Below are 22,894 nucleotides of genomic sequence, written 5' to 3'. Positions count from 1 at the left end.
AAGATTGTGTGCCAGGAATAGAAATTGCCAGCACAACGTGAATGGTGCTGAAATCGCTTCGGAAGAAACTAAAATAGACTGCAACATCTCGATAGACTCTGCTGAACATGTCAATTGCTGCTATCTGGTGGTTGGACAATAACAAATGGAAGGCAGAGCTACATCCTCAAACCGATGGAATATAAATGAGAGGAGGTACTGATCAAACCGCACTGTGCTCTGATCAGACTGCACCCAGTGGTACATTGAACCATTAAAAAGAAGCGTCGCAAGGCTGAATGCTCGAGTTAGGGTCTGGGTTTGAGGGGGTGCGAGAGAAAGTTACACTAGCTTTGGAAGAAACTAAAATAGAATGCGACATCTCGATAGACTCTGCTGAACATGTCATTTGGTTGGACAAAAACAATGGAAGGTACATCCTCAAACCGGGACGGCACGGTGGCACAGTGGGTTAGCATTGCTGCCTCACAGCACCAGGGATCCAGGTTCGATTCCCTGCTTGGGTTACTGCCTGTGTGGAGTTTGCATGTTCTCCCCGTATCTGCATGGGTTTCCTCCGGGTGCTCCGGTTTCCTCCCACGGTCCGAAAGATGTGCTGGAATGGCAATACTAAATTCTCCCTCAGTGTACCCGAACAGGCGCCGGAGTTTGGCGACTAGGGGATTTTCATAGTAACTTCATTGCAGTGTTAATGTAAGCCCACTTGTGACACTTTACTTTTCCATTTTTAAAGGGACTTCTGAGAAATGATCATATGGAAGTATTTAAAATTAACGAGGGAATGTGAAAGGCAAATCTGTAACATTATTGTAATACTCAGAACATGTCCAAACAACTAAAATGTAAACTTTGACCTGCATGGTACTTATCCCAAATATCTGATGTTCTTCCCGATTTCCATTTCTCCTTTTTGTTTTCCTTTAATGACCAGACAAGATGAAAATAAGACTTGAGATAATGTGCCTGAAATGTAAAGTGTTAAAATATTTGATTGTGTTTCCTGTTGTTGCTAATTTCAGCTTGGTTCAGGCGAATCCAGAGGTTGCAATGGACTGCATCATTCATATGATGCAACAAGTCACCCCAGCCCAACGCACAGAGATCACTCACCTCTTAACAACCATGGACAGCCCAGCCTCGCCTTGAGTCAACACAATCCAACGTTATTGACCACTGGAAGTTTTGCGTCAGAGAGACTTGAACAACATGTACACCTCGCCATAATATTAAATGTAAGAAACTTGGTGGGGGGAGGAAGTGTCCAGATACATTAACCCTGTGCCTTTCCTCAGCCATGTGCTGGCAAGCCAGCCCGAAGACCTTCTAACAGATAGCAGTGGAAATTACAGTTTCTGTCTTCATCAGTGCTCAGTGCCTAAGCAGTTCTGGGAATAACGATGCTCCAAATACATTTTGTAACTTTGCAACATTTAGTGCACTCGGATGTTCCACTGAGCTCCAGCTACATATAGACTTTGCATGCGATCCTTCCAGCCTCAGCGTACTTTGTGTATTACTGGCGATATTAATACCAGCTGAAGCAACTACAGAAAAATATTTTCCTAAATGTCACCTTGGGGGCATTATTTTTTAAGCTGAGCTTTGCAGGAGCCTTGGAGTTTTCTCAAATCTTTTTGCCTGGGAAGTGCAATTCGCAGATCACATATCTCACGGAAGCATTGTGAAAGCAACTTTTGAAAAGCCAGTTGAATATTAATCGTGGTGACAGTATTAAAGCTCAAGCAGTCTTGGCTGATCGATGTGGAAGTCGTGTGGAAAAAGATGACTACAATGTAAGGGAAGGTGAAAATCCCATCCTACTTAATATCAACATCTTCCAAGAGGCTATAAAGATCCCACCTTCACAGCAGCAGCTGAATCATATCACGGTCAATATGGCCTTTGTGACTATCAGTTAGTTCTAAGACTGTTGCTGTGTTAAAAAAACTCTTTAACGTCTGCTCTTTTGGCCAGCAGGAAAAAAAATCAGTCTCGCAGACGAACTAGCCATGGTGACTGTTACTAGAGTACTATTTGCACACTTACCTTTGGCATAGTTGTCACTTCTCCTTCACTTGATGCCTTCAGTTGCTAAGTCCACCTCTAGGCTTTCATTCACCAGTCGACAAGGTTCAGGCTGCCTCATCTAATTTTTTATTTTGCTTCTCTACGGGGGATCTGCTGCTTTACCTTCCACACATCCCGTAAACGGCAAGGACAGTTCCTGGACCTCCTTTTTCCTCCACCTGCCAGCGCAGAAACAATAATTCAAATCGGGAACTCGTTGCATAGAGAGTCACAACTGAATTCCACATTCCATCATCCTGGTGCACCGTACAGATGAGATTGACCCCCACACAAGACATTGGTTTAAAAAGCTGCTGAATAACAATGCAGAATTGATTTGATTTGATTTATTATTACCTCGTGTGTTAGTATACAGTGAAAAGTATTGTTTTTTGCGTGCTATACAGACAAGGCATACTGTTCATAGAGAAGGAAAGGAGAGAGTGCAGAATGTAGTGTTACAGTCATAGCTCGGGTGCAGAGAAAGATCAACTTAATGCCAGGTAGGTCCATTCAAAAGTCTGATGGCAGCAGGGAAGAAGCTGTTCTTGGATTGGTTGGTGCGTGACCTCAGACTTTTGTATCTTTTTTCAAAGAGGTCATTTATCAGTAATGCCGGCCTAGTAAGTGCTGGAGATGGGTGATTTTATTACTATTTTGTTCCAAAATATTATGAATGTATCTTCATATATATTTATTTTATACACTGTCGGGGGCAGCCAGGACATAGTTGTTTTGTGTTCACTTCTTCTGCAAAGATCTTGATCTGTTATAACATCAAGCATTATAAATTGCTGGAATTAACCAGTAATATTCACTTTAAAGAAGCAACTGGTTTAATATAAAACAATAGCAAGGTGGTCACAGTATATACAAGGCCTTCAGCCCAAAGCCCACATCAATGGGATGCTGGGCGTAAGGTATCCGTGAAATGAGTTTGGGCAGTTTCCTGGTAGGCATAGGCACAAACTGCCTCTAAAAACCGCAATATCATTCAGAGAGGTTGTAAGAAAGTTGTGTGGGAAGTAGAATCATCATTGATACAGTGGAAGTGCTTTCTTTAATTTGGGATCAAGCAACATGGTTCAACATCAGGAAGTGTTATCTGCATCTGTGTAATACTATATCTAGTCTTGGAGTGCTTGATGCTGAAACTAGATGTTCCATTTCCCAATCCTGAACACCTCTCATCCTGGTGAACCAATGTGTGATCAAATGATTGTTCCTATGTATGTTGCTACGAATGAGTCAGAGCGGACAGCTACTCTTTGTAAATAGAAGTTCCCACTTTGCGATAAATTTCGTTTAATACTTCTCTTTATTGCTTGTAAGAATGTACAGTGTCTTTAATGAGTTAAAGTGGCGGGAGCCAACCTTGGAATTGATATGATACAGATTTAAATGTTGTTTTAAAAAATACTTTATTGTTAGAACTTGATCTTTATTCTAAATGAAGATCAGTGGATAAATGTCCCTATTTCAGACGTGTGGGTAATATAAACTGTAATATAAACTGTAATTTGTATGCTTTTCTGTTTCTTGTACATAAACGTTGACCAGCTCTATTCTGATTAATATGGTGCACCAATAAAATGTACAGTTAGAGCTTTAGGATGTCAGGAGTTGTATCGGACTATATAATCCAGAAGACCACAGTTTCAATTTTAAACATGCCCATTTGCTGTTTAGTGACCCTTGCAGGAAAGTATATGAAGCTAGAATTGTCTGTGGTAAAAATGCATGCCAATGCTTGAGTGAGAAACTGAGGCTCAGTAGGCTCCCATGACTGAGAGAAGGGACTCTAGTTAAGTTGTATTGCAATGAGGATGAAACTAAAGTTTAAGTTTATTTATTAGTGTCACAAGTAGGCTTATATTAACACTGCAATGAAGTTACTGTGAAAATCCCCTAGTTGCCACACTAGAGCGCCTGTTCGGATACACTGAGGGCGACTTTAGCATGGCCAATGCACCTAACCAACACGTCTTTCAGACTGTGGGAGGAAACCAGAGCACCCGGAGGAAACCCATGTAGACACAGGGAGAATGTGCAAACTCCACACAGACAGTGACCCAAGCTGGGAATCGAACCCACGTCTGTGGCACTGTGAGGCAGCAGTGCTAACCATTGTGCCAAAGTGATGTGAGATTGCCTCAGAGGTAACCTATCGCTGCATTGGCAAAAGAAATTGAATATAGATTAATGTGACTGTAATGTATAATGGGCCTTTTGCGTATTAATTGGGCTGAGTAGTTGGCTTAATTATTTTTTAATTGTGCTCAGATTTCCAGTTCCACTTGCATATATAAACCTTAATTGTGTTTTTTTGGAACAAATATGAAGGAGTTTAATATGCTGCCACACCATTTCCCTCCCCTCCCCAGAAGAAAACTTGCACGAATCATAGAAACCCTACAATGCAGAAAGAGGCCATTTGGCCCATCGAGTCTGCACTGACCACAATTCCACCCAAGCCCTGCCCCCATATCCACCCTATTAATTTCTCTAACCTACGCATCTCAGGACACGAAGGGGCAATTTTAGCACGGCAAATCAACCTAACCCGCACATCTTTGGACAGTGGGAGAAAACCGGAGCACCCGGAGGAAACCCATGCAGACACGAGAAGAATGTGCAAACTCCACACAGACAGTGACCCAAGCCGGGAATCGAACCCAGGTCCCTGGAGCTGTGAAGCAGCAGTGCTGACCACTGTGCTACCGTGCCGCCCACAATGTTGGTGGATATCCTAACTGTCATGTGTGTGACATCACAAAAGGTTTAATTAATGAGTGTCTCAAAGCTATAATTACTAACAGAACAATGATTGGCCCATAGTTACTGGAATCACAGTTTATTTGAGAGAAGCAATAACTAGCTGTTGCCCAGTTTATAATAAGATGCTTTAAGGGCAATCAGGGTTAAAGTTGTAGCCCCCTGTTGCTGGCATATTGATCCCTCTGCCTTTGTGGATGTGCTATTGATCTTGTCTCTCTGTGGACATGCATCAACAGCTTTGGTCAGAAGAACTGAAGATAAAACGTGTCCATTTTGCTAACTTTCACCTAATATTTTGTCAAGATGTTTAGGCTGCCTGAAAGTAAAATTCGCTGCGGTAATGGTTATTAAGCCAGGCACGATATGAAAAATGTGTAAGAGCTGTCATAAATCTTGTCCCTTGACTAGGACTTTTGGTTCCACTTGAAGAAAGCATTTCAAGTACATAAGTGCAGCCAGTAAGATATTTTAGCAAGCTACTGATGAATAATGTTATTTTTAGACCAAGAGGATACATACTCCACTATATTAGGTGTGGGGTAGGAGATGGTTCATGGGGAGCTTAAAAATAACAGCATAAGCCAGTTGGACTCGATGGCCTGTTTCTAAGCTGTTACAGTAAGTAGTCTCTCAACACCAGGTTAAAGTCCAACAAGCTTATTTGGTAGCACGAGCTTTCGGAGCGCTGCTCCTTCATCAGGTGAGCGGTACTCTGAAAGCTCGTGCTACCACATAAATCTGTTGGACTTTCACCTGGTGTTGTGAGACTGCTTACTGTGCCTACCCCAGTCCAACGCCGGCAACTCCACATCATGTCTAAGCTGCTAATTCTATTCTTCTCCCTCTCTCAACTTAAAGCTCGAAGGTCTGCATAAAGCTGACCAGCACCAGATTGTGAAGGATTTAAGAGATTGGTCAATTGGTCTCTGAAGGATGTAGGGGATTGGTCAGGAACCAGGCACCTTGTCAAGCCAGTGGATGAGCAATTTTGTATTCTTTCTCTTTACCCAACTCCCACACACGCAGTATTCATCCTTTGAAGTAGATTATTTGAAGTTCAAGTCACAGTGCTATCTGGAACTTTGGCCTTGTTTGCCTTAACTGCAAAATACTTTGGCGGTAATATGTCAAAGTTCCATGTTCTTTCTAAGCAAAGAATCTCAACACCCTTAATGGCTCTTGTGGCTACATAGCTTGGAGCGTTGGACTCTTTACTGGTTGTTGGAGATGGAATTATCCATTTGAACCCACTAAAGGGGTAACATGATGTTCACCCCGCAGATCCTCCAGGGAGCTCCGGTATAACTAAACTGAGTCTAAACTCCAGGGACCCTGGAGCTGTGAGGCAGCAGTGCTAACCAGGCTTGGGTCACTATCTGTGTGGAGTTTGCGCATTCTCCCCGTGTCAGCGTGGGTTTCCTTCAGGTGCTCCGATTTCCTCCCACAGTCGGAAAGACGTGCTGGTTAGGTTGATTGGCCATGTTAAATTGCCCATTGTGGCCCGGGATGTGTAGGATAGAGGGATTAGCAGGGTAAATGTGTGGGGTTGTGGGGATAGGACCCAGGATGAGATTGTTGTCGGTGCAGACACGATGGGCCGAATGGCCTCCTTCTGCACTGTAGGGTTTCTATGATTCTATCAATTAAAAACAGAGAATAAACTTTGTTTTAATGTTCCAATTGTATATTTAAGATTTACAATGCAAGAGCCCACAATTCAGCAGCACTTGATTCCACAATGAGCAAATTATTTCAGGTAACTCAGGAGACAGATGTAAATAAATGTGCAATGACCTTAAAGTCTAATTTTGTTCTGGTATTTCACACTTAAAGAGCAAAGAAGGACTAGAGTCCAGATCCTGATGCAGAGCACTGGCTGGAACACTAAATGAATTGCTATCTTGTTTATAGTATAGCTCGGTATTGGAGTGTAGCACAACAGTAAAAAGATCATCATAGAGCCATAGAGGTTTACAGCATGGAAACAGGCCCTTCGGCCCAACTTGTCCATGCCGTCCTTTTTTTTTAAACCCTTAAGCTAATCCCAATTGCCTGCATTTGGCCCATAAGTCTCTAAACCCATCTTACCCATGTAACTGTCTAACTGTCTTTTAAAAGACAAAATTGTACCCGCCTCTACTACTACCTCTGGCAGCTTGTTCCAGACACCCACCACCCTCTATGTGAAATAATTGCCCCTCTGGACACTTTTGTATCTCTCCCCTCTCACCTTAAATCTATGCCCTCTAGTTTTAGACTCCCCTAATCAGTACCACAAATCAAAGGAAAATACCAGTGTGGCCCTTCTCTCCAATCTATTGCTAGCCAAATGAGGAGGCATTAGCAGAGATCTGTAAGCAGGGAGCCTCTGTGGAAGATAGAATAGGGAATATTAAAATTGCAGATTTCACATATTTTGTAAGGGTTTGTATGTCATTATCCTGTCTCAGCGAAGAAAAATCCAACAAGATCATTTTCAAATTTAAATATTTATTCATATATCTAAGACATTTTACATAAAGCATTTCATTACTTCCTAGTTAAGATATGCCAATAGATTTGAAGCTAAATGAGGGGGAAAAAACTTAATATTTTCTTCCCCTCTGAGATAAATTTGAGATAAATCTCATGATCTATCTGGTTAGTTAATCAAGTTATGACAATTTTTAAAAAAACATACCTTGTAATTATAGTCTCCCACTTGTTGGCTGGTATCAAAATATCTTATGAAGTTTCTGGCGTGATTTTTGAAATGCTGATATGGAAGAGTGCTTCAAATTTTATTTGAAGAACTACCTCTTTTCCTCCTCTCAAAAGAACTTTAAAACCATGTAAGAAAGTCAGATTTGTAATGAATTCCTTAATGAAGCTCCATCTACTGCCAGCCACATTAGAAATGAGGGATGACTGATATTATGACCGTGTGTACAGGGAGCATAGGAAGCCTCACTTCTTTTTTTGACAAATACAGTAGGAGCTCTTATTTTCTTTGTGCTTCCCGCATTGTGCAGATTGCCGATCAATGCACAGTTTCTACAGACGTGATTCAAATCTGATTTCAAAGTTCCTGGATGTTTGGACTTCACGTGCTTGCGAATCCAATTTTGGCTTTAAAAATAAAACCATGATTGAACTTGGAAATCATTTTAATTAACTGAAGCGGTCTATTTGTGGGAAGCTCTTTTTTTAAAACAATGAACATCATTGTCCCCATTAGGTATCCAGGCAATGTTAAATTCTGCCTACTTTTTGGAAGAGCTAGGTTTTTCTGGTTTATCCTCCAGTTGCTTTGCTGATGAATTGTATCTTTTATTCCTCATGAATGTCTCATGAAGCAGCATGAAGGTGGCACAGTGGTTAGCACTGCTGTCTCACAGCTCCAGGGTACCAGGTTCAATTCTGGCCTCGGGTCACAGTCTGCGTGGCGTCTGCACGTTATCTGCCTGGGTTTCTTCCGGGTGCTCCAGTTTCCTCCCACAGTCCAAAGATGTGCGGGTTAGGTTGATTGGCCATCATAAATTGACCTTCGTGTTAGGGGGACTAGCTAGGGTAAATGCGTGGGGTTATGGGGATAGGTGGGATTGTGGTCGGTACAGACTCGATGGGCTGAATGGCCTCCTTCTGCACTGTAGGGATTCTATGAAGCTACTTCAATGAGAGAGTCCACACATAAAAAGCATTGATGCTAATTTGAAGCATCCCATGGCAACCTTATCAAAAATCATGAAAAAGACATCATAATTGTGCCTTCCCTATGAGGAACTCGCATGCTGAGCATCCGACTGGTCCATTTATTTTCTCAACATTGTCAACTCCTTCAGTCTGGGGCCCTGGAAATATTGGACTGAACCTGGTCCCCACAATCAGATGTAACGACAGAAACACAGTGATCAATACAACCAGAGTTGTAAATGACTCACCAGCCACGCTTCGAGGTCGAGAAACTGACAGCTTATCCATCTCGCCCTTAGAAAAATAGCGTTTTTTAAAAATAACCAGCCAACAAGTGGGGAGACATCTTTAAGAAACATTCTTGTAAACGGTGCTTAGTTCAAATGAAACAGGTTCTCACTTACCTTTAAAACAATAAATATAAATTAAAAATATACAAACGGTAATACTGTCTATCACAACAGCACCAAACACATTCCACTGTACTGAGCTATCACAATGCACAGAACACTTACAAAGCAAAAATGGAATTCACATTTCTAGACTCTACTAAGAATTGTTCACGTTGAGTTTCAGGCCATTCATGAGATTCAGTTATGCACATTCAAATTTGTTTCAGTTTTGCATCCATTGTGAGTCCTGGACAAGCAGTTCTTTTCCTTCGAAGTACATTTGAACTAACCAACCACAGAAGCAGCCACGTCTCTGAAAATTTGTGCCCATGTTTCTTTCAGAGCTTTGTCGCAGTGGACTATCCAGTTCGGAACGGTCCAACACTCTTGAGCTTCAACTGGACTGCCTGCAAATTGAAGCGGATGTTGAACGAACCAATGTCCTCATTAATGATTCTGACTGGTCACAATTTCACTGGGTCGTTGTGATCTTCACCTGGGTTCACTCTTCTGCAGGATACAGCATCTCGCTGATGATCCTTTCAAAATCTTTACAGCCCAAATCATTCAAAATTTGCCCATGAAAATTCACTTGTCAAAAATGGGTTTCGCATAGTGGCCCATGGCAAGTTATCATCCAAAAATGAACAAGCTGGACAGCACTCAGTGTCTTCCATAATGTAAGAAGTCTCACAAGACCAGGTTAAAGTCCAACAAGTTTATTTGGTATCACGAGCTTTCGGAGCGCTGCTCCTTCATCAGGTGAGTCACCTGATGAAGGAACAGCGCTCCGAAAGCTCGTGATACCAAATAAACTTGTTGGATGTTAACCCGGTCTTGTGAGACTTCTTACTGTGCTCACCTCAGTCCAACACCGGCATCTCCACATCATGGCTTCCATAATGTCAACAGGGCTTCCGATTTTGAAATGGCCTGCGGAATGAGCAGCTTATCGGGCCAAATGGCCTTTTCTGCGTCAATGCTATTGCAAGTCTGCTTGGACTCACTGGATGTTAAATTTGGTCAGGTGGCTAGAGGGGACTGCTATGTACATTGCCTGTTTGCCAGAACGGATATTATTCTTCATCCAAACTGGACATTCATCAAAAAGTACAGTATTGCTTGGCTGTAGGCTTAATCGCCCTATGTTGTCATTGAGAGGTAAACAAGGTAAATCTGGACAATTTACATATTTAACTTGGTAGTTAAACTTTTTTTTTGTTCCCACCTTATTGTCAATTTGTATGGTTTCATTATTTACAAAGATCTGTGTGTAATTCATGAGAATAATTTGAATCTTCTTCAGTTGCGTCAATAATAAGTAATGCACTTTTCACATTCAACTTTTAGACCTGTTCCACATGAAAGCTGCGTTTAGCTTTCTAGATCTTCCAGATAGCACGGAGCGGGAGATCTTTCCCAGAGGTTGGATTCAATTAACAATTGAGTCCACTGAAAAATGCAGCCTCATGAGAAAGTTGGATATGATCCTCTCATGTCTTAAGAAGTGAACATGGGAACGCTTCCCAATGATGTTATATGTCTAGTCCTTAGTGCATTACGTTCATAGCTGTACCTCATCCATTAAGTTCCTGGCAGATCAGAGAACCTTTTCTTTATTGCAGTGCTATTGGTTTATTCCCTTGTGTGTTCAGGTATTGTGCTGGGACATTCTCCAGGCTGGCATAGGTGGTGTAGAGACCAGTAACCTGCAGATCAGAAAATGAATTCTCGCTTCCACTAGACACAGGAGTGAGGCCCACTGTTCCAAGAGGAGAGTCCGAGAGACGAAGCGGCGATGTGCTAAACGCACCCAGCGTGTCCAGGTTGAAACTCTCATCTTTCATTTCTTCCCATAGATTTCCTGTCAAAGGAAAGAAAGCTGGTTGAAAAAGTGAACAGTTTTAGCTTTGACTGAGCGCTTCAGTTTGTTTTTGAGAAGCAAGAGGCAATGAAACAAGTCTTAACACCAATAAGTTTACCTGAAAATTATCTTTTCAAAATTCAAACTTTAGCTTATTCACAAAATCAGTTTAAAGCTTATTTTTTAGTGCCACAAGTAGGCTTACTTGTACTTATATTGCCATGAAGTTACTGTGAAAATCCCCCAGTCGCCACACTCCTGCACCTGTTTGGGTACACTGAGGGAGAATTTAGCATGGCCAATGCACCTAACCAGCAGGTCTTTAGGACTGTGGGAGGAAACCGGAGCACCCGGAGGAAACCCAGGCAGATAATGGGAAAAGTGCCAATTCCACACGGATAGTGACCCAAGCCGGGAATCGAATCCGGGTCCCTGGCGCTGTGAGGCAGCAGTGCTAACCACTGTGCCACCCACGATGAAAGCAAACTCAGATGCCTCAGCTTGAGAGCACTGATCGAATCATACTCGCACAAGCTGAGAAATGCAGTCCAGTCTCGAGAACGATAGCTCGGGGAAATACATCAAGTGCAAGCCCAGGCTTTTAAGCGGAGATACTCAGAGGGAGATGTCAAATTTTATCAGTAACTTTATTTATGTTTTGATGGATAGTTTGGAAAGCTTATTTTGAACATTGAAGTTTGTGAGAAAGGAAAAATTCTTTTTGATAAATCGTTATGAACAATCTGAATTTTCTGTCTTCTTTTAATCGAGTTTCCTTACTTCACAGAGTTGCTGTTTTAGGAATTTGAAATTGGATGGAATGAGATGTAAATGTGAATTGTGAGTACAGAGGGGAGTACGGTGTGACAGACACCCCCAAACGATCTGCTCTTCTCCCCTGTTTACCCTTCTTCTGTATTTGGGAAGCCTGAGATTCACCACTGGTAGTCGGAATCCATGATGTGGAGATGCCGGCGTTGGACTGGGGTAAACAGAATAAGAAGTCTCACAACACCAGGTTAAAGTCCAACAGGTTTATTTGGTAGCAAAAGCCACTCGCTTTCGGAGCGCTGCTCCTTCGTCAGGTGAGTGGGAGTTCTGTTCACAAACGGGGCATATACAGACACAAACTCAATTTACAAAATAATGGTTGGAATGCGAGTCTTTACAGGCAATCAAGTCTTAAAGGTACAGACAATGTGAGTGGAGAGAGGGTTAAACACAGGTTAAAGAGACACATCTCTTTATTATTTTGTAAATTGAGTTTGTGTCTTTATATGCCCAGTTTGTGAACAGAACTCCCACTCACCTGACGAAGGAGCAGCGCTCCGAAAGCTAGTGGCTTTTGCTACCAAATAAACCTGTTGAACTTTAACCTGGTGTTGTGAGACTTCTTACTGAGTTAGAATCCAGCTCAACTTAGTTTAAGCAGAAATGAAATGGCAGGAAGCGAGATCCATAAAAACCTAGGGATTGAGGCGGCTTCCATTTTGCACAGGCGTCAGGATCCCTCCAATGTAAAAATGTTGGTGTACAACAGAGGGTGGATTGGGCCTCCTGTTCCTAGTTACTATTAGAGTCACTCTGAAATCAAGTTATTTATTCATTCATGGGACATGGGTGTCGCTGGCTAGCTAGCATTTATTGCCCATCCCTAGTTGCCCGAGGACAGTTGAGAGTCAACCACATTGCTGTGACTCTGGAGTCACATGTAGGCCAGACCAGATAAGGGTGACAGATTTCCTTCCCTAAAGGACATTAGTGAACCAGATGGGTTTTTCTGACAATCGACAATGGTTTCATGGTCATCAGTAGATTCTTAATTCCAGATTTTTAAAAATTGAATTTAAATCCCACCATCTGTCGTGGCGGGATTCGAACCCAGGTCCCCTAGAACATTAGCTGAATTAATAGCCTAGTGATAATACCATTAGGCCATCGCCTCCCCACATGTTCACGGGATGGCATTCCCTTTGGGGTAATGGGTCAGTTCTGTTCAATGCAACACCACATGGATATGACTAAGCACAAAGTGGGCAAGACAGAAAGTGCCAGTTGTATCCAAGTGGTTCTTTCCATTCCTCACACTGATTCTGGCAGTTTTGTTCCTCCCCCTCCTTTCAGGACATCCTGCCACAGGTGCTTGTTCACTCCAGTAGATCAACTACCATCAGTCACGTGCAAATCATGACCCAGGCTATTCTATCATGGCAGACTGCAGAGTTATGCCAAATGCCATCTTTACCCAATAACTACACATGATGTGCTTATTGGATAGCAAGTTCTTTTTATTCGTTCATGGGGTGGGGGGGAGCCCTGCTGGCAAGATCAGCATTTGTTACCCATCTCTAATTGCTCTTGAGAAGGTGGTGGTGAACAATCTCTTGAGCCACTGCAGGCCCTGTGGTGTAGGTAACCCACAGTTCTGTTGTGTAGGGATCTCCAGGATTTTCACCCAGCGACGGTGACAGAACGGTGATATAGTTCCAAGGCAGGATCGTGGCTGACACTCTGTGGGAACCCCCCAAATTGGAATTGTCACACTGTGTGATACAGCACAGGAGCCTTTATGACTGATGTTGGAATAAAGTAATTGCTGTTCCTGACTTGGAAGTGGATTTGTTGAAATTAAGAAATATTCTCTCCCTCACTTAACAGCTATTGGTTTGATGACATGGTGGCAAAATGCTTATCACAGCACAAGGGACCCGGGTTTGATTCCTGGCTTAGAATGTGTGGAGTTTGCACATTCTCCCAGTGTCTGTGTGGGTTTCCTCCGGGTGCTCCGGTTTCCTCCCACAGTCAAAGATGTGTAGGTTAGGTGGATTGTCCATGCTAAGTGCACGGGGCTATGGGGATAGGGTGGAGGGGAAGAGTGGGTGCAGCCTCGATGGGCCGAATGGCCTCTTTCTGCACTGTTGGGATTCTGAGCACCCCAATTCCCTCTCCCAGTTAGACATTTTTCCACTGTACATTGATCAACACCAGAGAATCGTGTGGGAAGTGGAACAAGGTGTTTCCATTCCCATTTATTAATGTTTTTCATGACTCAGATTCATAGAATCCCTACAGTGCAGGAGGAGGCCATTCAGCCCATCGAGTCTGCACCAACCACAATCCCACCCAGGCCCTATCCCCGTAACCCCACATATTTACGCTGCTAATCCCTCTAACCTACGCATCCCTGGACACTAAGGGGTAATTTAGCCTGGCCAATCCACTTACAATGGAAACAAGAACTAGGGGGCATAGCCTCAAAATACGGGGGAGTCAATTTAGAACAGAGTTGAGGAGGAACTTCTTCTCCCAGAGGGTAGTGAATCTTTGGAATCCTTTGCCCAATGAAGCAGTAGAGGCTACCTTGTTAAATGTGTTTAAGTCACAGATAGATAGATTTTTAACCATTAAGGGAATTAAGGGTTATGGGGAGCGGGCGGGTAAGTGGAACTGAACCCACTATCAGATCAGCCATGATCTTATTGAATGGCGGAGCAGGCTTGAGGGGCTAGATGGCCTACTCCTGCTCCTATTTCTTATGTTCTTAACCCGCACATTAATAAATAATCATTATAATAAATCATTGATAATAAATCAAATTCCAACATCTTTGGACTGTGGGAGGAAACCGGAGCACCCAGAAGAAACCCACACAGACACGGAGAGAATGTGCAGACTCCAAACAGGCAGTGACCCAAGCTGGGAATTGAACCTAGGTCCCTGGAGCTGTGAGGCATCAGTGCTAACCACTGTGCCACCGTGCTGCTCCACTCACTTGAAACACTGTACGCTGGGATTTGGTACCTCCACACGGGTCATCGCAAACTTTATTGTTTCCAATGAGAAACAGAAATGAGGAAATGTTGCACTTTTACACAATGCTTCAGCACAGATTTTCTCTGCGGTGGTCACTCACCGTGCAATGCAAAGTCCATGATGGTTGGATCCAGGGCATCAACGTCTGTGCTCATGTCAGTTGTCATGCAGAATAGATCGGAAGCGGCCCTGCTGGCTCCATGGTGTGACAACGGGCTGTGGCTAATATCTGGCATTGCGTGGAGCGGCGGGGTTTGAGCCGGGGCTGGTGAGTCAGGGGTAATCCGCGTCTGCTGCTGCTGCTGCTGGATCTGGTGATGCAAGGGCAGGGGGTGCAAGGAGAGCGTGGCAACGGACTGGTGGGGGAGATGTGGCACTGTGATGCTCCCTTGTGTGGTTGTCACCTGCGTGGCCATGTGGATTGTTCTCTCCGAATATTTTGATGGCCTCCTGCAGTTCTCTGGCCGATCAGATATCAATTTGTCCAGTTCATCTGCAGTGAGAAGAGAGGTCTCTTGGTGAGGTCCAGATATCGGGTAACCTTAAGTAAATGGACAGCTACCAACATTTGCCCCTCACGTTCTTTGAAGGAACTGACGTGCTGGGATGTAGTTCCGCAGCACCATCATTACTGGCTCAAGGTGCATTCGTTTGCTTAGCAATTCCACCCCCTCCCCTCTATATTCCAATACCACCGGGCATTACCTGGATTTGCCATGCTCCTGCGAATCGCTCCGAGATCCTTGCGCTTCCATTTCTGCATCTCCTCCTCCATCTTTTCAATCTTGGCCGGGTTGAGAGCCCAAAGGCAGCCTTTCCGTGAGGAGCCACTCAATTTGTTCTCCACCTTCTCAAAGCACTTGTTCAGGGAGAGGTTGTGCCTGACCGAGTTCTTCCAACCGTCTGGAGCTGTCTGAAATAAAGATCCAACATCCTTACAAACAAGCGGAATTCAGGACCTAATAGTGTTCAGATATCAGGTAACCTTCCACAGCAAAAAAACAAACCTCAAATCGTGTTTTGCTTTGATTTGATTTATTATTGTCACATGTATTAACATACAGTGAAAAGTATTGTTTCTTGCGCGCTGTGCAGACAAAGCATACCGTTCATAGATAAGGGAAGGAGAGGGTGCAGAATGTAGTGTTACAGTCATAGCTAGGGTGTAGACAAAGATCAGCTTAATATATGGTAGGTCCATTCAAAAGCCTGATGGGAGCAGGGAAGAAGCTGTTCTTGAGTTGGTTGATACATGTTGTACGGGTGTGGAATCATGCCTTCATCTAACGCTTTCACCAAAATGTAACCCTGGGTAAACTTGCCCTTTGATTGGACCAATTGGAACTGAAAATCCATGGAGACCTTTGGAGCAACTTTCTTTTTCCTTCTTTCCAGAGTCCATCTTCCAGCCCACCACACCCATCATGTGCTTGTTAGAATCCCTGAAGGATTGGTTCTTCCAGGGAATTGCTATGGAAATCTGAACAGGGTTTATGTTCCTAATGTGTTTCCAGTTTCCTAACCTGTTTCCAATTTTCTTTGTCTGTTTCTCAAAATGTTTACATTTTGTTAAATGTTTAGGCAGAGGATGTTACTGGAGAATGTAATCCTTCCTGTTTTGGGCACCTAGTCAAAGTGGCACAGTGAGATGCTAAATAAAACTCACATCACTCCACAACTCAAAACCAACCATAGAAATCACCTCTTGCTGAGTGGCACATTAAGGCGCGTAGACCAATGTTCATGTAGAGTAGTATTTAAATGGTCTATAACCATTTTGTTTAAGGGCCATTGCAGCCACCAAGGTTTAACCATGGAATACTAGAACAAAGGTTCCTGGTTGCAATTCCCTGACCAGATGTGTCAAGGCGGAGGCCAGGCTGATTCCTGAGAGAAACTATCTGGATAAATAGTCACTCCAGAACAACAAGATAAAGGCAAAATACTATAGAACATAGAACATAGAACATTACAGCGCAGAACAGGCCCTTCGGCCCACGATGTTGCACCGACCAGTTAAAAAAAAAACTGTGACCCTCCAACCTAAACCAATTTCTTTTCGTCCATGAACCTATCTACGGATCTCTTAAACGCCCCCAAACTAGGCGCATTTACTACTGATGCTGGCAGGGCATTCCAATCCCTCACCACCCTCTGGGTAAAGAACCTACCCCTGACATCGGTTCTATAACTACCCCCCCTCAATTTAAAGCCATGCCCCCTCGTGCTGGATTTCTCCATCAGAGGAAAAAGGCTATCACTATCCACCCTATCTAAACCTCTAATCATCTTATATGTTTCAATAAGATCCCCTCTTAGCCGCCGCCTTTCCAGCGAAAACAATCCCAAATCCCTCAGCCTCTCCTCATAGGATCTCCCCTCCATACCAGGCAACATCCTGGTAAACCTCCTCTGCACCCTCTCCAAAGCCTCCACATCCTTCCTGTAATGTGGGGACCAGAACTGCACACAGTACTCCAAGTGCGGCCGCACCAGAGTTGTGTACAGTTGCAACATAACGCTACGACCCCTAAATTCAATCCCCCTACCAATAAACGCCAAGACACCATATGCCTTCTTAACAACCTTATCTACTTGATTCCCAACTTTCAGGGATCTATGCACACATACACCTAGATCCCTCTGCTCCTCCACACTATTCAAAGTCCTCCCGTTAGCCCTATACTCAACACATCTGTTATTCCTACCAAAGTGAATTACCTCACACTTCTCCGCATTGAACTCCATCCGCCACCTCTCGGCCCAACTTTGCAACCTGTCTAAGTCTTCCTGCAAACTACGACACCCTTCCTCACTGTCTACCACACCACCGACTTTGGTGTCATCAGCAAATTTGCTAATCCACCCAACTATACCCTCATCCAGATCATTAATAAATATTACAAACAGCAGTGGCCCCAAAACAGATCCCTGAGGTACACCACTTGTAACCGCACTCCATGATGAATATTTACTATCAACCACCACCCTCTGTTTCCTATCCGCTAGCCAATTCCTGATCCAATATCCTAGATCACCCCCAATCCCATACATCTGCATTTTCTGCAGAAGCCTACCATGGTGAACCTTATCAAACGCCTTACTAAAATCCATATATACCACGTCCACTGCCTTGCCCCCATCCACCTCCTTGGTCACTTTCTCAAAAAACTCAATAAGGTTAGTAAGGCACGACCTACCTGCCACAAAACCATGCTGACTATCACCTATCAATTCATTACTCTCCAAATAACTATAAATCCTATCCCTTATAATTTTTTCCAACATCTTGCCGACAACAGAAGTGAGACTCACCGGTCTATAATTCCCGGGGAAGTCTCTGTTCCCCTTCTTAAACAATGGGACAACATTCGCTAACCTCCAATCTTCTGGTACTATACCAGAGGCCAACGACGACCTGAAGATCAGAGCCAGAGGCTCTGCAATCACTTCTCTTGCCTCCCAGAGAATCCTTGGATAAATCCCATCCGGACCAGGGGATTTATCTATTTTCAGACCCTCCAGAATATCCTGCACATCCTCCTTATCAACTGTAATACTGTCTATTCTACTCCCTTGCAACCCAGTGTCCTCCTCAGCTATATTCATGTCCCCTTGCGTGAACACCGAAGAGAAATATTGGTTCAATGCTTCACCAATCTCCTCCGGTTCCACACATAACTTCCCTCTGCCATCTATAACTGGCCCTAAACTTGCCCTAACCAACCTTCTGTTCTTGACATACCTATAGAACGCCTTAGGATTCTCTTTAACCCTATCCGCCAAAGTCTTCTCATGTCCCCTTTTAGCCCTTCTAAGCTCGCTCTTCAACTCCCTCTTAGCCAATCTAAAGCTTTCTAGTGCACTACCCGAGTGCTCACGTCTCATCCGAACATAAGCCTCCTTTTTCTTTTTAACCAACAAAGAAACTTTTTTGGTGCACCACGGTTCCCTAGCCCTACCAATTCCTCCTTGCCTGACAGGGACATACCTATCACAGACTCGCAGTAGCTGCTCCTTGAAAAAACTCCACATGTCGGACGTTCCCAGTCCCTGTAATCTCCTAGTCCAACCTATGTTTCCTAATTCTCTCCTAATAGCCTCATAATTACCCTTCCCCCAGCTAAAACCACTGGCCCGAGGTTCATGCCTATCCCTTTCCATCACTAAGGTGAACGTAACCGAATTGTGGTCACTATCACCAAAATGCACACCAACTTCCAAGTCTAGCACCTGGTCTGGCTCATTTCCCAGCACCAGATCCAATATAGCCTCACCTCTAGTTGGCCTGTCTACATACTGAGTCAAAAAACCTTCCTGCACGCTTTGAACAAAAACTGACCCCTCTAACGAGCTAGAGCTATAACAATTCCAGTCAATATTAGTCAAGTTAAAATCCCCCATAACAATTGCCCTATTACTTTCACTCCTAAGCAGGATTGACTCCGCAATCCTTTCCTCAACCTCTCTAGAACTTTTAGGAGGTCTATAAAAGACTCCCAACAGGGTGACCTCTCCTCTCCTATTTCTAATCTCCGCCCATACTACCTCAACAGATAAGTCCTCATCAAACCTCCTCTCTGACACTGTGATACAATCTCTGACCAATAATGCTACCCCTCCCCCTCTTCTACCTCCTTCCCTACTTCGACTAAAACATTTGAACCCCGGGACCTGCAGCATCCATTCCTGCCCCTGCTCTATCCATGTCTCTGAAATAGCCACAACATCGATGGATGCTAGAATCTGAAGCAAAAACAGAAAATGCTGGAAAATCTCAGCGGGTCTGACAACATCTGTGGAGAGAGAATAGAGCCAACGTTTTGAGTCTGGATGACCCTTCAAATTGATATCGAATCAGCAGACGAAGGGTCATCCAGACTCGAAACATTGGCTCTATTCTCTCTCCACAGATTCTCTCTCCACAGATGCTGCCAGACCTGCTGAGATTTTCCAGCACTTTCTGTTTTTGTTCCACTCCGGGACAATCTTGTGCGCTTTGTGACTGTAGATGCCAAGTTGTTTGCGAACCATTGTGACGGAAACCCTCCTGCACTTCTGAACTGAGTAGGACAATTCTGCATCTCTCATCCTACCTTGAAATAGGGGAAGTGTTCCTTCATGAAGCTGTAGATCTCACTGACTGGGAGACTGCCCGTCTTACTGTTCTTCAATGCCATGGCAATCAGACAGCTATCAAGTAAAGAAATGCAAGGATCAGTTTGAAGCTGGAAGGATGAAGCCACTGTGCCGCCCTCCCTTTTCATCACCTTTGCCTGTTGATTTTATGAAAAGCAACCCTGTTTATACTGGATGCAGGCTTGACGATGGCGACGTTACATACCTGTAAGAATAGATGGGTTTGGGGTAGGTTTTGGGCTGGAGGTCTTGCTCGTTATGAGAGGCAAGTCGGGGCTGTGCGTACTGAGACTGCGCATGGTACGATGGGTTGTAAATGTTGCCGGGAGAACACTGGCGAGAGAGAGAGAGAGCACAAACACACAGTCAAAACACAGAAAACAAAAAAGAAATTTCTTAATTCCTTCCTGTGTAGAAAGGGGAAGGGATATTAAAAGGGCAAACTGATGCCCAGCTTAGTTTTCTACTCTTTTGTTTTGTGGTCAGGCAGCGAAAGTCCAGACGCTGCAATTGCCTCTTGTCCATGAGGTGATGTTATTGGACAGGAACCTTTTAAAATATAAACAGTTTTAAAAAGGTGGGGGGGATTGAAGTTTGGGAATTGTACTATAGAAAACAGACAAGACAAAGCAGGCTTTATGTAAAATAATTTTCTAAGCAAATAAAGTTTTGATTTCCACGCTTTGCATCATTCAGCCTGAAAGATGATGCTTAACACAGTCCCATTCTCACTGGGCTTTGCCTCTGCATTATACAGCCACTGACTTTAGCAAACAGCAGATTCCTGCAATGTCTGTTCGCTGTAGGAATCTGTACAATACAGAAAAATCACACTCTGACTAGCCTCACTTGATATCACCGCATTCTGTGCAACTCAGCTGCAAGCCTGCATTCAAGGATTTGAGCTGTAAATTGCATGTGTTGTTCAGCATAGGTTCATGCACGGTGACACAATGGTTAGCACTGCTGCCTCACAGCGCCAGGGACCCGGGTTCAATCCCCAGCTTGGGTCACTATCTGTGTGGAGTCTGCATGTTCTCCCCGTGTCTGCGTGGGTTTCCTCCGGGTGCTCCGGTTTCCTCCCACAGTCCGAAAGTACGGGTTAGGTGCATTGGCCATGTTAAATTCTCCTTCAGTGTACCCAAACAGGCACCAGAGTGTGGCGTCTAGGGGATTTTCACAGCCACTTCATTGCAGTGTTAATGTAAGCCTACTTGTGACACAAATAAATAAAATTAAAATGAAATGAATGGCACAGTTTAGTGGCTTGCATACACAATGCCTGCACACAAATAGGCAGACCCAGCAAACACACATGCAACTCCTCCTCGAGGCCACTGGAGGGTGCAATTGGGGTGCAACTCATTTAGAGGACATTCCGCATCACTCTCTTACAAATTTCAGTGATCGTGTTTCAGTTCATATGAGCAAGAAGTGTTGGAAAGAAGCTCAACTGTAACAATCGCATTCCCCGTCGCCCATTTAATTTATCCGCTTGATATTTGAATAACGCAATGCTGTCTGTCCTCAAGGCAACGTGCAGGGGTGATCACTAGGCCCAAAGTAAAATTAGCCAATTCCTCCTGAGGGTTCGATGCCACTTTGAGGCACAACAAGGAACAAGAATACAGTACCTGTTGGCCAGGTTGTGAGAGGCTGTACAGCTGCTGAGCTTGGTAAAGGGACTGCTGTGTCTGAAACCCGGAGGGGTGCTGCCCTGCCACGGAATACTGGGAAATCTAACCGGAGACGGGAAAGAAGAAATTCTCGTTAATGGAGTTCGTTTCCAATATTTTAAGCATTTATGAAAGTCTTGGCCATTTCTTTAGTCATGCAAATCAATTCCGTTGCATCGCAACCTTGATAACGCGGTTCCCAAAACCACACTCATTTCGTCCAGAACACAAGAATTAGGATGGAATCGAAAATCGATTCGAGGCTTCCCTCTTTCTCCGATAGTTTATTTATTTTAATTCTGACTTTCAGCTGAAAAGAGAATCACATTTAACCGAACAATCACGCCACTTTTGCACTTTCTTCAAACATGTGTTTATTGGTTGTAAAGGTACAGATGGTGAGAAGTAAAACCCATCTTGAATAGGCAGACTGAAGACAGTAGAGATCATGTGACAATCTCCAATCAGCCCCTTGCACTCACTCACTTAGATGTTTAAAAATCACAACTTTGCACGTTGTCGGTGGATTCTGCTCGGCGGAAATCCAAAAAGAAAAATGTCCCAGTGTTTCCAAAGGTTTAAAATTGGACACAAGTTAAAGTTAGTGCTTAAGATTAAGTCAGGTGATGTAGTGTCAATCCAGCAGTGGTACATAGTTTGTGATCTGGGTACAGGTGGACAGTATAGTTGCATTCAGATAGGCAAATAGGTGTGTTTCTGAAGCGAGGAAGGGGATTCCAGTGTCCTCCAAGAAGATGGACAATTGAATCATAGAATCCCTACAGCCATTCGACCCATCGAGCCTGCCCCGACAACAGTCCCACCCAGGCTATATCCTCGTAACCCCGCGTATTCACCCTGCTAACCCTCCTTCCAACATTAAGGGGCAATTTAGCATAGCCAATCAACCTAACCTGCACATCGTTGCACTGTGGGAGGAAACCGGAGCACCCGGAGGAAATCCACACAGACATGGGGAGAACATGCAGACTCCACACAGGCAGTGACTGGAGGCCGGGAATCGAATCCAGGGGTCCCTGGCGCTGTGAGGCAGCAGTGCTAACCACTGTGTCACCCTGAGTGCATTAAAATATCAAAAGAAAATAGCCTACTGGTGACTCCCACTGGCAAAATATCTCTCTGCTTCCCACGTGGTGGTTTGGACAGTGGTTTTTCCAAAACAGCCCACCCAATATCAAGGACCATATGGCATTGGAATCATACCATAGAATTCAGTAGACCATGGAGAGGAAAGGGAGAAGGGGCACATTGGTACAGCCAACAGTATTTGCAAAAAATGTTGCTAAAACTTTCTTTGGTTGTAAAAATTCTTTACACCATGGTTGTGCTGCGTACCTTCATCTATGTCTAGATCTCCCGCTCAGTACGAGATCAAAGTCAAACTTACACCTAGACTCGTATTTGTCTGGCCACACTTTGGGGGGATGGGGTACAAAATGAATCATAGTATCATTTGGTAATTGGTCCGCATG

At 44.0% G+C, this 22,894-nt stretch overlaps 2 protein-coding genes across 5 annotated transcripts in view; one reads left to right on the top strand and one right to left on the bottom strand.

Annotated features, from left to right (window-relative positions):
* Positions 1–4,444, top strand: part of acacb (acetyl-CoA carboxylase beta) — a 137,958-nt gene extending 133,514 nt beyond the window's left edge. For all 4 annotated transcript variants that reach the window (XM_078227283.1, XM_078227284.1, XM_078227282.1 and 1 more), the window contains one exon: positions 1,020–4,444. In XM_078227283.1, the coding sequence (XP_078083409.1) occupies positions 1,020–1,146 (127 nt within the window). In that variant the 3' untranslated portion in view covers positions 1,147–4,444. The remainder of the gene's footprint in view (positions 1–1,019) is intronic.
* A 5,912-nt stretch (positions 4,445–10,356) lies between these two features.
* The window catches only part of foxn4 (forkhead box N4), a 112,338-nt gene continuing 99,800 nt past the window's right edge, over positions 10,357–22,894 (bottom strand). The window contains exons 7-12 of the mRNA XM_078226109.1: positions 21,360–21,464; positions 19,931–20,058; positions 19,683–19,779; positions 15,292–15,499; positions 14,687–15,079; positions 10,357–10,773 (exon numbers count right to left, since the gene is read on the bottom strand). Coding sequence (XP_078082235.1) covers positions 10,526–10,773; positions 14,687–15,079; positions 15,292–15,499; positions 19,683–19,779; positions 19,931–20,058; positions 21,360–21,464 — 1,179 coding nt within the window. The 3' untranslated portion in view covers positions 10,357–10,525. The remainder of the gene's footprint in view (positions 10,774–14,686; positions 15,080–15,291; positions 15,500–19,682; positions 19,780–19,930; positions 20,059–21,359; positions 21,465–22,894) is intronic.

The sequence above is a fragment of the Mustelus asterias genome, chromosome 13 (genome assembly GCF_964213995.1).
Source record: "Mustelus asterias chromosome 13, sMusAst1.hap1.1, whole genome shotgun sequence".
Lineage (NCBI taxonomy): Eukaryota > Metazoa > Chordata > Chondrichthyes > Carcharhiniformes > Triakidae > Mustelus > Mustelus asterias.
The sequence above is the reverse complement of the archived record's forward strand: the minus strand, read 5'-3'. Positions and strand labels throughout refer to the sequence as shown.